This window comes from Populus nigra, chromosome 12 (assembly GCF_951802175.1).
Source record: "Populus nigra chromosome 12, ddPopNigr1.1, whole genome shotgun sequence".
Taxonomy (NCBI): domain Eukaryota; kingdom Viridiplantae; phylum Streptophyta; class Magnoliopsida; order Malpighiales; family Salicaceae; genus Populus; species Populus nigra.
In genome coordinates, this window is record NC_084863.1 from 6,502,294 (window position 1) to 6,518,211 (window position 15,918).

Consider the following 15,918-nt stretch of genomic DNA (forward strand, 5'->3'; position numbering starts at 1 on the left):
AGGACTGAAAAAGCCGGGGTCGCCAGCGGACCAGGCAAGCCGTGCCTCTACTCTCCCCGTTTTTTTGCATTTTGCATGTTAAGACACTCTGCATTCGTAGTTTGCATTTTTTACTGTTCAAGTGAAATTTAATTCACTTGAACAGTAACTAGGGAAGCAAATTCACTTGAACGTGTATTATTATTTTTTTTATTCCCAGCTTTTGCATGCATTCTTAGTTGTATTTATTATTGTTCAAGTGAAATTTAATTCACTTGAATAGAAACCAGGGAAGGCAAAATCACTTGAACGTATATTTATTTTTTTTTTCTTTTTTGTGTTTTTTTTAATATAAAAAAATATCAATCTCACATTTAGAATACTTAGTTTTCGATGCAATGTGACAAATATATATTTATATATATAAAAGAAATGTTTTCTTGTATGCTGCATACGACCAATATCCTAATATGTTTTGAACGTTCTTTAAAAAAAAATACTGGAAGTTTCGAAAATGTGTTTTCGCATGGATTTCTTAAACACAACAAAAACTATTTTCTTGCATTTTTAGATTTTACATGTTTGTAAAACTCCAAAGGGTATTGGCCAATATTCCAAAAAAAGTTAAAAAATTCTTATTTTGGGAGGAATTCATCTATTATTCACCGTTAATATTTGGATAAAGAAATCTCAAAGGGATGAATATCCAAAATATTATTGGGAATAACTTGTTATTATTCACTGTTAATATTTGGATAAAAAAACCCTAAGTAGTAAATATCCAAAATAATTTTCTAGAAATAATAAGTCATTAAACATCCTTGAAAGAAGCATTGATTATAATCGAGGACATTTCATTTTTTTACTTCACGGTTTACGAGCCGTGAGAGTATAAAACACTAAGACAAAAATAAGCTTTTAAAGTGCCCTAGATTTCTAAATTTTGGTCCCTCCTCCTTGCGATTTACGAGTCGCAAACTCTTGAAATACTAAGAGAAAAATAAGCTTTTAAAGCACATTGAATCTTCTTAGATTGCTATCTTAATAAATTTAGTTTGAATCAAACCTAGGAAAACTGATGAGATTAGAAAATACCAACACCATAGCAATTATAAGGCAAATCAAATACCAAGCAGCTTACCTTAGGTAGAGCATACAATGGGTGTTAATACCTTCACTTTACGCAACCAGTCATTTGCCTTAGAATATCTGAAAGACCAATTAGGGTTTCTATTAATCAAAATAAATAAAAAAACCTGAAATAAATTGAGGGTCGCCGCAACACCGCGCTCTGCCTCCCTATGGTACGACCTCAGTCTTGCCAGGTTATTTATTACTTCGACACTCCTATACTTGGAAGAAGACATCAACTTTTTGATCGTGTCACTCATAGTTTGGGATTGCTCAATCCATGAAGTAGTTTATGATTGTGCTACCTTTGATTGATTTTCAAGACAAGTAGATGATGTCTTGTTCAATTAGAAACATTTTCCATCTAGCAATCCTCTAAGAAATTAGGGCTTTTTGAATAAATACTTTATGAGGTCCACTTTAGATATAAAACAAGTTGTGGAGCACAACATGTATTCCCTTAACCGACGAGAAATCCACGCTAAAGCATAACAAGTTCTCTCTTAGGCTAAATATTTAATTCTTTTGATGAGGTAGTATACAACCCACTCTTTCCTTTCAAATTCACCTTGTTTCTGCAGCACGATCCTCATTGACATCTCCAATACCATAAGATAAAAGATTAGTGATCTCTCAACAACCAAAAACATCAAGACTAATGGATTTTAGAGATAATAGTTGATCTTCGCAAAAGATTATTGGAAATCTTCATTCCACTTCTCAGTCTGATTCTTCTATAAAAGTTTGAATATTGGCTCACATGTCGGCGTGAGTCTACAAATGAAACTGGCTTTATAATTCAACCTTTCTAGGAAACTCCTCGCCTCCGTTTGGATTTGTGAATGTAGCGTTTCTAAAATTGCCTTTAATTTATTTCGATCTACTTTAATTCCCTCCTTTCTCACTATAAATCCCAAAGGCTTATTGGATGTCACTCTAAAGTTGCATTTTACCAGGTTTAACTTGAGTTGAAATTTTCTTAAACTTTTAAAAAGCTTATTTTTTTCTTTGTCACATGTGTGCAATGTCGCGGCGTAAACATCCACTCTCATATGTGTTATCTTTTATCTATCTAGTAAATATAAGAAGACAAATAATTTATGTTTTTTATTAGTGAAAAAATAAAATGAGAGTCGTCATCTAGTATTTTGATCACTAGAAACCCTAACTGATTTCAAAGATCGCGTACAAGAACTGGTTGCGTAAAAAAAAAGTATTAGTACTCCAAATACGTCTTACCTAAAGTAAGTTTCATTGTTTTATTGGGTTAAACAACTTCAAGTTTGATGAGAGAATTATAAAGGTTTTTATGTTACAATTAATTGATCTTACATATATATTAAATGTTAAATGTCATGTATGAAAAAAATTAATGTCGTCTTTGATCATTTTATATCCAACTACGGTTTAAATTACTTTTCTCAAATCATATACACAAAACAATAACAATAACAAACATACAATAGATATAATTACTTAATCATAATCACGATATGTTATTAATAGTCTTAGCACATGCTGAATGGACATAAAAGGTAAATGTCGTACTAAAATTGAAAAATAAAATTCAAACGAAACATGCATAAAGGACTTTTGGTATCATTTGGTTTCAAATTTTTTAAAATAGAAAGAAAAAAACTGATTGTCTTGAGATTTTTATTTAAAAAAAAACAAACCGAAAAACAGTATTATATTTTTTTTTAAACCACTTTGTTTAGTTTTAAAAATAATTGATAACAGATCGTTGGTTTGTTAATTTTTTTAGATAAAAAATAAAACCAGAAATTTTTTTTTGTGTTTTAAAATTTAATTTAAAAATCAGCAAATAGAAAACGATATCCAACCATCTTTTAGATCACAGAAAATAGGAGTAAACAATTTAACTTATGAAGAAGATACGATTAACTTGGAATTTGCTCCACCACTAATTAACTAGCTGTCCCTTTAGCAAGCCTTCAAGCTCCTTGTAAAATCTTTCCACAGCACGAGATGGCAAGCAAAATGGTACTACGATCCCATCTTCTCCTTTCTTATTTGTAAACGGAATATAAAAGCTTCCAATTTCAGCGATGGCTGTTGCAGTCCCAGCATATATAGCATTTCCCCATCCGAAATCTGCCTTTTCAAGTCCCGCATGTCTCAAGTCCGACACTATGTAGGTCCCTGTCACAGTAAAAGGAGGCCTTCCCTTGCTCACCATCAAAGATGCTGTAGATCGCATGTATTCCTCAGTCATGTCCGCCTTAGCCTTCCTTACCAACTCCAAAGCATATCCAATTGGCTTTTTCGAAAGCTCCCCCGCAGTTGCTACTGCTGCTAGAATTAAAAAACCATTACCATAGTAACCTCTTGGTAACAACGGAGGGTTAAATTTCTCACGTACATTGACGGGGCAAATTACGCGCATTTCTTCATTAGGATCTGGTTGGAGGGCAATGGTCCGACATATCCAAAGACATGCCGTTAATATTTCGAAAGTAGAACAATGGCCGAGGTGAGGTGGGACCAATCTTCGAAGAGCAGTTATATCTGAAGGGCTAAAGAAAAATGAACGATGAACCAGATGATCATGTGTAAGAATTGAGCTCTTGGAGCCAGCCACCTCCTCGTACGCTCGGTGTCTGCATGTAACTCGAGGTGGGTCACTTGCATTAAGGACATGTCTTTCCCACACTGGAGGGAGAGAGGGGGCGTTGGCTCCGCGGGCCATCTCACCCACCGCTGCCATGAATTGCGCTATTCCTGGGCCGTCGCACATGGTATGGTTGAAGCGGAGGGCAAAGAGAAAACCACCACACTTGAGCCGTGACACCTGCCAATTTGCATAATAAATTAGACTGCATATATACCTAGATGATTGTTAGATGACTTGATGAGTGGATTTATTAGCGAATGCCTATTTGACTAGTGGATTGTAATTTTTAGATCATCAACACAACGTAGGAACGTAATATTAAACCTATTATATATAACATATATGATGTGACTTTTTCCTCCTCGACTTGCACTAACAAGAAAGATTACGATTTGAAATTAAAATTTTGAGATCATTTTTTTAATAAAATTTTGAAAGTAATTTTATAGTAACTATAACAACTACGAGAAAAAAAATATCGGAACATACAATTAATCATGGTAGGTTTCACCATAGCTTATAATTTTGCTATCCATCTACTCTTATGATGGCTTGATAGACTTCGTACGTAGTGTTTGATACGCAGAAGGATTTCTAGCTCCCTTAATAATTTTTGCTGCCTAATAGGTGACACAGAAAAAGTCTTGGACCAGCGTAGTGGACAAAAATACAGAAACTTTACCTGAATAAGTAACAGAGGGCAGTTTAGCACCCCGCTAGAGCCAGGAACATCAAAGAGGAGCTCCTCCAAGCAAGGAAATGGAGGTTGAAGTGGATCACCAAGCTGCTCAAGTGTAACATCAGCGTCAGCCTCTATAAACAAGATACCCTCGCCAGTGCATTCCACCATGAGCTTGCGGTTATGCCCTTCGCTCAGCCTACCGGCAAATGGATAGTAAAACACTAATGTTTTAGCAATTGCCTCTCTGATGACCTTGACGGGGTCTTTCCCTTGCAGTGAGGGATTGTGGCGATAAAATTGTATGAATGGAATGTGGAGTCGAAGGCCTTCTTGGTCATCAATGTCAGATAACAGCTTGAACTCATGTGGGGTGGGCTTCGCTGGTTTGATCAGCTCGGGTTCACGTCTGTGAACTTTGAAAACTAGAGAAGAGGGTGATGAAGCCATTGTGGTATATAATGATTTTTGTGAAAAATGATGCCAACTAGCAAGTTATATATAGAAAAGGCTAAGAATATATCGTGCTGTGATGCTTAATAAGCACAATTTAAGATTGTTAGATTTTGTGGTTTAAACGTGGCATGTTTTGACGAGCCATGTTACATTGATAAATATATTATTTGGTTGTCAAGTTAGCTCTTCAAGGATTAATGTCCTCAATTAATCTATTTTGATGTATTGTTTTCTATAGATTCGTTGGTCTATGTATTATCTTTTATTTATGGTGCAAAATTCTTCATACGAAAAAAAGAGGAATAGTTGAGATTTTTCCATGAATCTAACTCTAATTCTTTAAAAAAGATAATCAATCCTTAGTTTATAAGAAGAGGGGGATTTTTTTTGGGTGGTTGTTTGCCAGGAAAAAAAATTAGAATAAAAAAAAAAAGAGAAATAAAGGAAAAAAAATTGATAGAGTGGTGATATATTTATTTTTGTCGATAAATAATAATTAAATTTTAGAAAATCAAAAGGTGGGATATAAAAATGTCAACCATATGAGTTGGGCATTAATGTAATCTCTATTCTTCATGGATGAGCTACGGGTAAGTTTTGGTGGTGAAGTTTTAAATGCCCTGTGAAATGGTCCACCCATGCTATATCTAAAGCTCGTGCTGGTGTGCCCTGGAGTTAGTTTGGCACTCTTTTTAATTTCCCTTTAATGTTAGTAATTAATTTTACAAGATTAAATATTCATCTTCTGTCTTGACCAAAATACAACTATATAATAAAGGATATTATAATTTAAAATCAATTGAAGGACGCAAATATGTGAAACTAGCTAGTAGATATTGGTGTACCCAACCAAAAAAAAACAGAAGATATGGTGTCATTGTAGTATATTGGGACAAAAAAAACTAGCTGTCATCCGAGTTAACAAGTTAATTTGAAATTTTTTTTGTTTTTTTAATTAATTTTTTTTTATTTTAGTTTGTTAATATTAATATTTAATAAAATAATAATAAGATCTAAAATATAAGAAGAACACTATACTTTGCCTAATATCATGCCATTTGACTGGCAACTTTCCTCTCCATCTTCACTCTCTTTGTTTCTTAATTACTTGCTCTCTTGCGAGATTCAAATTGAAAATTCAGACCCTGTTGCATACTAGTTGTTGTCTAAATCCGATGGCCTCAAAATTTGAAGGAAAATTGGCTTAAAAATCTATTTTTTACCCTTTTTGTTTTATACCAAAAACTACAAATAGACCATAAAAACTTCCTGAAACAACCTACCAACCCAAAACATCTTGAAGTCACTTACAAAAAAAAAACAAATATCAATTAATTTATTTAATTTCCACACACACACACGTGTATATATATATATATATATATATATATATATATATATATATATATATATATATATATATATATATTTAATTTCCACACACACACACACACACACACACACACACACACACACACACACACACACATATATATATATATATATATATATATATTAAAGTACCACCATGCCCTCTATTAAATAGCTGCCTTGGATGTTTAGAAACGCCACCAACCTCTTTTCTCCTCCAACCAAGAAAGTTTGCCTCTTTTTTTTCTCCTTCAAAACCTCCGTGGTCATATGCATGCAGAATTCTTTAAGCATGCAAATGAAAAAATGCCATTAATATAGGTTAGGCTTGACAGCTTCAATGGTTAGTTTGGGTCTGACCCCAACAAAAAAAAAAAAGATTTGTTTGGCCGTCAATCAACCTAACCTAACTAACTCACCAACAAAAAAAAGAGTTTGTTAGGCCCGCAATCAGCCTAACCTAACTAAATCAGGTTGGACCTATTTCAAGTCTAGCCCAATTTAAATTTAATAATAAAAAAAAATTAAGGGTCATTTCAAAATATTTGTGATTTTTTCTCATGTTTTTCTAATAATTTTATATAATATTAGGTTGTATATTAACGTTGTAAAATACATATCTGATATTAAAATACCAGATTTTCTCTAAAACCTTAAAATGTTTTTGAAAATTTAAAAAATTCAACAAAATTTTTTTAATTAATCTCCTCTTTAAAAAAATATATTTTTTATTTTCGTCCATACGACCAAATCTTAAAAGTTTTCTATGCACACTTTTTATATAAAAAAACAAAAATGTATCTTTCTCATGTTCTAAAATGAAAAAATAAATATTGTAACTAGTTCATGATTATCCATTAGGGTTTGGCAAAAATATAAAAAACCCTTCACCAATCATTTTGTTCACTTTATATTTAAAGTATTAGGGTTTAGTTGTAGATTTTAAAACTTGGAGGTGTAGAACTATACAATAGAGTTTTTCTTTAAGTATTAAAAATACAAAGAAATAAATGTGATACTAAAATTTGGGTTTTAAAATAGTTAGGTTTTAACCCGATATGGAAGATACTTCATCACATAGATAGATCTACCTTGAACCATAGACAAGATCAATAGATAGAAACATGACTTAGAAAAATAATTAAATAACAATGTAACTTACCTTAGGTAGGGTGCATTAGGGGTGATGCGTCTTTCTCTTGCACAACCAGTCATTTACTCGGACTCTCACAGATCATAAGTTTTCTGGTAATCATAATACTAGGTGGTGACTCCTAAACTTCATAATAATAATTTTATGATTATACCCAAACCCTTTTCCAATACATGCTCATAGGAGGCAACATTTAGTAACGTGGTGTATTTACAATTGCACGCTATTAATCTATTAACAATTATGCTATTGATAGTTGATTAATCCTTTGGGTTCCTGAATGTCATATATATATAATAGAAATTATGAAATAAAATTATTCGAGAGTCTCTAAGATCCCGTTAAATAGATCTAGAATTGCTTTGGGATTTATTACTTGAAAATCTTTTCTTCAACTTTGAATAATTCCTTAAAAGGTGGATTATCGCAAATCACAAATCGTTCAATTGTCCAACCTTGAACGGTAATCCATGCAAATCATCTCTGAGAAATCTCCTAAATTCTTATTTAGAAGAGAGGGGTTACTATGCTTAGAGTCCTAACTCTATTATTATGTTTACATACTTTTTCTATCTAACAGACAACCACCCTAAATAAGAGGCATAACTTACTATTTATAGGGAAATCTGAAACAACCTATAAATTAGCAAAATATCAATTTGTCCCATGAATAATTTTCATATATTAATTTAGGATAATTTTAGAAATTAACTCAATCAAGTCCTTACTTTATTTTTCTAAGTCTAGAAATATAATCTATGTATTAATTATATTTTAGTCCTTGATTTCTAAAATATATTTTAATCAAGTCATACTCAATTAAATTATTCGAGTTTAATTTCTCACTAATGGTTTTTAATGTGTGTGACCTATTAGGTTCCTAATATGTTGGCCCAAATATAAATTATAATTATAATTAAATAAATTAAAAAATTTAATTTATTACGAATTCAATAATTGATTAATTTATATTTGAAGATCATGTGCATCGTCTAGTAACGTGTCATGACCCTCAAATATTAAAAAAGTCATTAGCAGTTTGACTTAGCCTTTTAGTGATTGATATCTCAATGTAATTAATATCTTTTCATCAATAATGTTTCAATTTAACATTAAAGCATGGAGTATATCTACCATGTTAAATAATATTTATTCTATACATAATAATCATTGATCATTTGAATAAGATTTGAAACTCCTTTCAAATTTCATTCCACCTTAGTCAAGGATTTCTCAGTCACTACTATTTGAGAATAGATGGAACATTTTTTGTAATTCACCTAAGGTGATGAATCCTCTCTTGATCACTCAAATACATTTATATAGTTCATGTTGTACACAATGTTTGCCCTTCGTTACCTTAATTAAGATAATATGTAATAAGATCAAAGTATAGCATTCTCTATATAAGATTACTTAGTAATCTCAAGTATAAAAGATCATTTACACAATCGTCACGTGAGCTTTTCCAAAGACATAGGCGATCTCTCTATATGGAATTTTCATCCAGGTCAATTTAGTGTACATGTCTTATGATAAATACCTACATATTAGTTCTAGGTATCATTTATACCACAGCTTATGAGAACAACTACTTCCTTTCATAAAGAAAATAACATAATATGTATCAATCTTTACAACTTTAATGAATGTTCAATATTTAAGAGAGTATCAACTAGAAACATTTTAGGAATAATGTTTTGATGCAATAGGAATCCCTTAATTATAACAACTTTATAATTTTTTTTGTAGAATATTTTTGTCTCATAGACTTTATCTTTACTCTAGATTCATTAATCTTATATTATATGAATATTAAAGATACATTAGTCTTTATTGATAATAAATATGTATTTACATTAATATAATAATGTCACGTGTAACCAATCAACTAGCTATATAGCATATTAAACTAACATAACTAACTAACTAACTAATCATTAATATTTTGATCAATTATGTAACTTATTATCAATTTCTTCTTTCACTAAGAAGAAACTACAATAGGAACATAACCAAAGACAAGTAATAGTCTCATAAAATTAAATAAAATGTGGGTATTTCAAAATTTTAAATCTTAAGAAATACATATCTATCCTAAGCAACATCAGATGAGAAGAACAATAGGTAATCAGGAAAATGATTTGCAAGAAAAAAAGAGATATATAAAGTAGTTGGATGACCCTATTTTAATTGATATAGTGTTAGAATTTTAATCTAAGTATATAATTCTAATATTGTATAGGTAACATATATAAGATAAATAGGTATATTGAATTTTTAATACAAACTAAACTTTCATTTGTTGATAATCATGTGAATTCCTAACTAAGCTAAACAACTTTTTCAATTTAAATTATAAGAGATTCCCGCTCTGAGTAGGATTTAACCTCCTAGTCATTCATATGAATTTTAATTCTTACAATCGATTATATTTTTTTGTATATCGTGACATTTGGTCTTATGATCAATTTCTTTTGGATTTTCTTGATTGATTAGAACTCTTTAAATTTTGTTGGTATACTATTCATGATTGATTTTATTTTTTTTCTTATTTAAGTATGTTATTATCGAATTCACATGTGAATATTGATGTTAACAAACAAATTGAAATTGTGTCATTCATTCATTTCTCATTTTCTACTAAGATAGTGTTTGATTTTTCTTTTTCCCTATCCCTCGTTAATCACAGGTTAATTAATCTATCAATTCAAACATAAATACAAAGCTTGGTTAATTTGAATTGGTAAGTAGGCAGGTAGCATCCCATAGTTGTTGGTTATAGTAGAATTAAAAAAAATATCCAATAATTATAAATTTGGAATTGAGTACTTTTCTTCAAGCCCAATCTCATTCTCTACACGAGACCCACATTGTGCTGCAAGTCGAATAAAAAAACTAAGAAAACATTTAAGGTTCAGTCAACACAAATGTGTTTTAAAGAAAGAGAAAATAATATCAAATGATAAAAATCAATGCTGAATCATGAAAACAAAAAACAATAAGCAAAAAAAGAAACAATGTTAACCCGTGTTAACCCAAAAAACCTATGTCTGAGACAATTTGACTGGAAACACTAAACAAGGAAAAACAACGAAGACCAATTCCTAATAGATCAAATATTTAAGGATAAAAAAATCAATCATATAAAATAATCCAAAAGAAAAAACAATAATTAAAAGTAAAAGAAAAAAGGTGCGAGCCCATTTAGGTTAACCTGTCAAACTCATGAGTTAGGTTATGAGATCGAGATAACCCTATAAAAAACAAAAAAAACCATAAAGCCTATTCTAATAAAAATCAAAATCAACAACAAGTAATGAGATCGAAAAAGAAAATAAGTAACAAAAAACAATTTGAACCTGTGACCTAGCCATTTGATAAGGAAAGAATTTAGGGAAGATAAGGAAAGAAGAACTGAGGTTTTGGAGAGTATTTGTTATTAATTTCATACTTCAATACAGAAAATGTAAACCTAAATACACCACCACAATACAATGATAATCCAAAATAACAGGGACTCCAGTAGTGGAGTTGAAGACCAGGAATGCTTTTAGCAACTCTTGTTCCCACATTAAGTTATTAATTGACTAATTCAACAAAACATAAAATAATAGTAACCTACGTAAGCCCTGTACCCAGCCATGTACCCAGTCACCCACGTAAGCCATGTAGTAGAGATTTCTTATCAATCCATCCCCCCAATAAATTCCTTGTCCGTAAGGTTGAATTGTGGATAAGTTTTGGCAAAACGCCACAAGTTTTCCATTGAAGCATCTTCAGGCAGAGCCCCTTTCCACTGTATCATGACAGCAGGCAACAGTGATGAAGTGGGACTCAAGTGGACCCGTCCACTTTGCATCCATATACCATATCGTTGAACATAGTTTAAGGACTGATTAGTAAGCAAAGTATTATAATAAGGCTATTGGAGTACCTATTGCTGTAGAGTTTTCCACCAATCAGCAATTGGAAATGACAAGGCATGAAATTGGAACGTTGCAACACGAGAGAGAGCATTAGCTCCTTGGTTCTCTTTTCCCTTGCGGTACTGGATAGTGTAATCAAATCCCATTATTTTTGGCAGCCACCGAGCTTGTTAAGGCGTTGTGAGTCTTTGCTCTAATAAATACTTAAGACTTCGATGGTCGGTTTTGATCACAAATGACCTGCATAAAAGGTAGGGTCGCCATTTTTGCACTGCCTTCACCACAACCAACATCTCCTTGTCGTAGGTGGATAATAATGTATATTTGCCCTTCAAGGCTTCACTGTAATAAGCTTTGGTTGGTTGTTTTAAGACAAGATTGCACCTAAACCATCTCCACAAGCATCACATTCTGCTACGAACTATTGTGAGAAATTGGGCAGCCGCAATACAAGAGGTGAAATAAGAGCTTGCTTCAATTTGTTAAAGCCAACAGAGAATCTTCAGACTAGCAGAACCCATCTTTGGTGAGAAGTTTTGTTAATGGTGCAGCTATTATGCCAAATCCCCTCACAAACTTGCGATAATACCTGGCCAATCTAAGGAAACCGCGGACACCTTTAGGGGATGTTGGCATAGGCCAATTTTGAACAGATTGTATCTTTGTTGGGTATACTGACACACCCTTAAAAGAAATGAGGTGGTCCAAATACCCACCGATAAAACCCCAAATTGACACTTTGAGAGTTTGGCATACAACTAATTGTTAGAAAGAATTCCCTGCACTTGTTTTAAGTGCAGCAAATGATCCTCCCAGGACCTGTTATACACTAAAATATTATAAGAAAAACTAGAATAAACCTACGTAAATGTGTCCAAAAAATATCATTCATGAGACTCTGAAAAGATGCTGGAGTGTTTGTCAATCCCAATGGCATCACCATAAACTCATAGTGACCGTCATGACTTTGAAAAGCAGTTTTCGGAATATCATCATGTTGGACCTTGATCTGGTGGTAACCGGAGCACAAGTCCAGTTTTGAAGAACCTTTTGTGCCATGTAACTCATCAATGACTGGTATGGGAAATTTATCCTTAACTGTAATCTCATTGAGTGCCCGATAGTTGACGCAGAAGTGCCAAGACCCATCTGATTTCTTTATTAACAATACTGGTGATGAAAAAGGACTCCGACTAGGGTGAATAATTCCGGATTGAAGGAATTCTTTTACCAGTTTTTCTATCTCATTTTTTTGGTAATGGGGGTACTTGTAAGGTCTTGTGTTAACTGGAGGTTGGTTTGGTAACAGCAAAATTTGATGGTCGTGGCTGCGCGTAGGTGGCTATTCGATAGGTTCTTCAAATACATGTGCAAATTCTAATAGAATTTGACTAAGGTCTAGTGGCAATTTAGTGTCTTGAATTGGTTGCACATCTGAAATCATATGAACAAAAAACCCCATATCTGACAAGTGTAGCAATTCTTTTTCACTCAGGGGAGTGAACTCTGAACTAGTTATCCCTTTCAATATATGAATTCGGTTTGCTTGTGTGAAAGACAAACTAAGCTTCTTATAGTCAGTCTCAATTGGACACAAAGTCTCCAACCATTGTACTCCTAAAATTGCTTGACAAGCAGCTACTGGAAGAAAAAAAAAATCAGCTCGTATTGTGATCCCTTGAATTAAGAGAGAGAGAGCCCCAAACAATGTCCAGTACACTTAATAACTTCTTTATTGCTAATTGTCACCTTGAATATCTTCCGACAAACCACTTGTAATCCCAACTTGGTAACCACAGACTGATCAATAAAATTATGGGTGCTTCCCCATCAATGAGCACACTCAATTATTTGTTTCCTACCCTTCCAATAACTTTGAGAGTTTATGGGTGGGTTGTACCAGCCAAGGCATGGAATGATATTTCTGGCATTGCTTCCTCAGATGGCTCAATATCCATGTCCACATCATCTTCTTCCTCATTCGGCTGCACATCTACCATCATAAATAGTTGTGGTCTTGAACAACGGTGCCCTGGTACATACCTTTCATCACAATAGAAGAACAATCCTTTTTCACGCCTCTCCCTTTCCTCATTCCTATGAGTCGCCAGACAGATCCACTAAAGGTACCTATTGTCTGAGATGTCCGCTGAGAAGGGGAAGAACCAAGAAGTCCCACTATGGAATTCTGATGTTGTCTTGGATGGAATGGAGGTGTTGTTAGCCTAAAGTGATTACTTGTTTTCTTTTGGAACTGGTTGTGTTCTTCTATTAGATGAGCCATATTAATTGATTCAGAAAGAGTTTTTGGTTGCTTCACATGTATATCCAAATGAATTTCATCCTTCAGCCTTGCAATAAAATAACCCACCAAAAACTTGTTAGGTTTGGTTGCCATTGCATGTGCAGCAAATGGTTGGCACCAACCATTGACTATTGGCAGCCACCATTGTTGAATAAGCTGGAGTTTGGCAACCACCAATGTTGACAACAAAGCAAGAAGAGCTACCATGAAATGCCTATAAATAGAGGCATTATGTGAGAGCAAAATGTGAGAGTTGTGAGAGTGAGGGAAAACATGAAGTGAAGAGAAAGAGGAGGTGCTGCCATGGGCAGCAGCCCTGCTGCCATATGCAGCAGAGTGTGTGAGTTGAGAGAGTTGAGTGATCCTCCTCCATGTATTTATTGTATCCTTTCTCTATCCCTAAATAATATAGACTCTCTCCCGTGGATGTAGGCGATTTGCCGAACCACGTAAAATATTGTGTCACAGTGTGCTTCCCCTCCGTTGAGCAACTATCAGTACACTGATCGGAATTCCCAACAATTGGTATTAGAGAACATGGTTTAAAGGGGTGTTTGATTTTTGCTAAAAAATGAAAGTTGTCAAAATTGTGTTTTAACCATACAACTGTGTAGAGGAGGAAGAGACGAAGCCACTGTTGAAAACCGCGTCGAAATCGGACGTCGGAATCCGCCGCACGCGCCGTCACGCGCCGGCGAGGACACTACCAACGCGCACAGACGCGCGCCACGCGTCTTCTTCACCCGGATGAGCCGACTCGACCCGAATACCAGACGACCCGACCCACGTGCGCCGCCGAGGACACGTAATTATGATATCATCATGCACAGTCAGCATGCCATGTTAGCGACCAGTCAGCAGCCACGTCAGCACAGGGGACCCACCTGCCACGTCACCAGCTCGAGCCGAGCTGCGCCGAGCCGAGTGAGCCGAGCTGAATTGAAGTTGAGCCGAGCCGCGAGCCGAGGGACAGGATCCAGTGTAGCTGATCCTACGTGCAACCGGATCTGAGATTGAATCTGAGCCGTTGATCAGGCCAGAATTGTTTTGATCAAATCTTAGCCGTCTGAAATGCGATTTGGATGATTTCAAACTTGTTTCCAGCTAATTTGATTGTTCCGGATGCAATGGTATGGTCCGATCATTGAGATTTGAGACCGAAAGTGGTGGTGGTGAATTATTAAAGAGAGATTGCCCGATCAGGAGGCATCTGAAGGTCATCATGGTGGTCGTTGAAGAAGAAGAAGGTGCACATGTTTACCCAATTACATGTGGTAAACTGCTAAGTGGGGAGAATTTTAATTGCCTTGAGGGAAGGCAAAATTGGGACACTCTGGACACCCGGTCATGTGAATAATTTGAGGTGAAGAGTGGAAATTGATGAAGACCAATCTTGACGAATCTAAGAACTGGTAGTCTCGCCAGATGTTGAGAAATCATGTATTAAACCAGTATATTCCAGATCACTTGTAAAGAAAAGCCGCAACAAAGCTAGCAAATGGTTGTATATACGGAAAGGCAGTACGATGGATAGATATGGCCTGAGAAGTTCTGTCTAGGAGATTGGGTTTTAAGCGGGACCAGTGTGACCCCTCCAATCTTTCCCGGGAACTTGCTTAGTGGAAGGATTATCCATACGGTACTATTTTCGTATATACAGCAGTTTGTAATGAAACAGTTAAAGACTAGCAAGATGACGGCACAAGGGAACAGTTGGGTTCCGTATGTTCAAGGATCTGATGGAGTGGTGATTTCTCCAAAGAAGTTAGATTCGGTGACTGTGATTTCTCGATGGGAGAATGGATGAAGACCCTGATAATGGAAGAGAAATACAACAAGAGGATAAAGATTGGCACCCTATTTTGACAGGATGAGCTGCTGTCAAACATAAGCAAGGAATAGGGAAAAATCTGGAGAAATCGAGGCATTGCATGTGCAGCAAATGGTTGGCACCAACCATTGACTATTGGCAGCCACCATTGTTGAATAAGCTGGAGTTTGGCAGCCACCAATGTTGACAACAAAGCAAGAAGAGCTACCATGAAATGCCTATAAATAGAGGCATTATGTGAGAGCAAAATGTGAGAGTTGTGAGAGTGAGGGAAAACATGAAGTGAAGAGAAAGAGGAGCTGCTGCCATGGGCAGCAGCCCTGCTGCCATATGCAGCAGAGTGTGTGAGTTGAGAGAGTTGAGTGATCCTCCTCCATGTATTTATTGTATCCTTTCTCTATCCCTAAATAATATACTCTCTCCCGTGGATGTAGGCGATTTGTCGAATC

At 34.6% G+C, this 15,918-nt stretch overlaps 1 protein-coding gene across 1 annotated transcript; it reads right to left on the reverse strand.

Moving 5' to 3' along the window:
* Positions 1-3,034: 3,034 nt before the first annotated feature.
* Positions 3,035-4,889, reverse strand: LOC133668967 (benzyl alcohol O-benzoyltransferase-like). The gene is made up of 2 exons (XM_062088980.1): positions 4,428-4,889; positions 3,035-3,922 (listed from the first exon to the last, which is right to left on the reverse strand). The coding sequence occupies exons 1-2, from the start codon at positions 4,872-4,874 to the stop codon at positions 3,035-3,037; spliced, it is 1,335 nt and encodes a 444-aa protein (XP_061944964.1). The 5' UTR covers positions 4,875-4,889.
* Between the last annotated feature and the right edge of the window lie 11,029 nt (positions 4,890-15,918).

Coding starts and splice junctions, on each gene's coding strand:
- LOC133668967 (XM_062088980.1), bottom strand. CDS start 4,874: ATGGCTTCATCACCCTCTTCTCTAGTTTTCAAAGTTCACAGACGTGAA. Junction 3,923..4,427: donor GCCCTCTGTTACTTATTCAG/GTAAAGTTTCTG, acceptor GCAAATTGGCAG/GTGTCACGGCTCAAGTGTGG.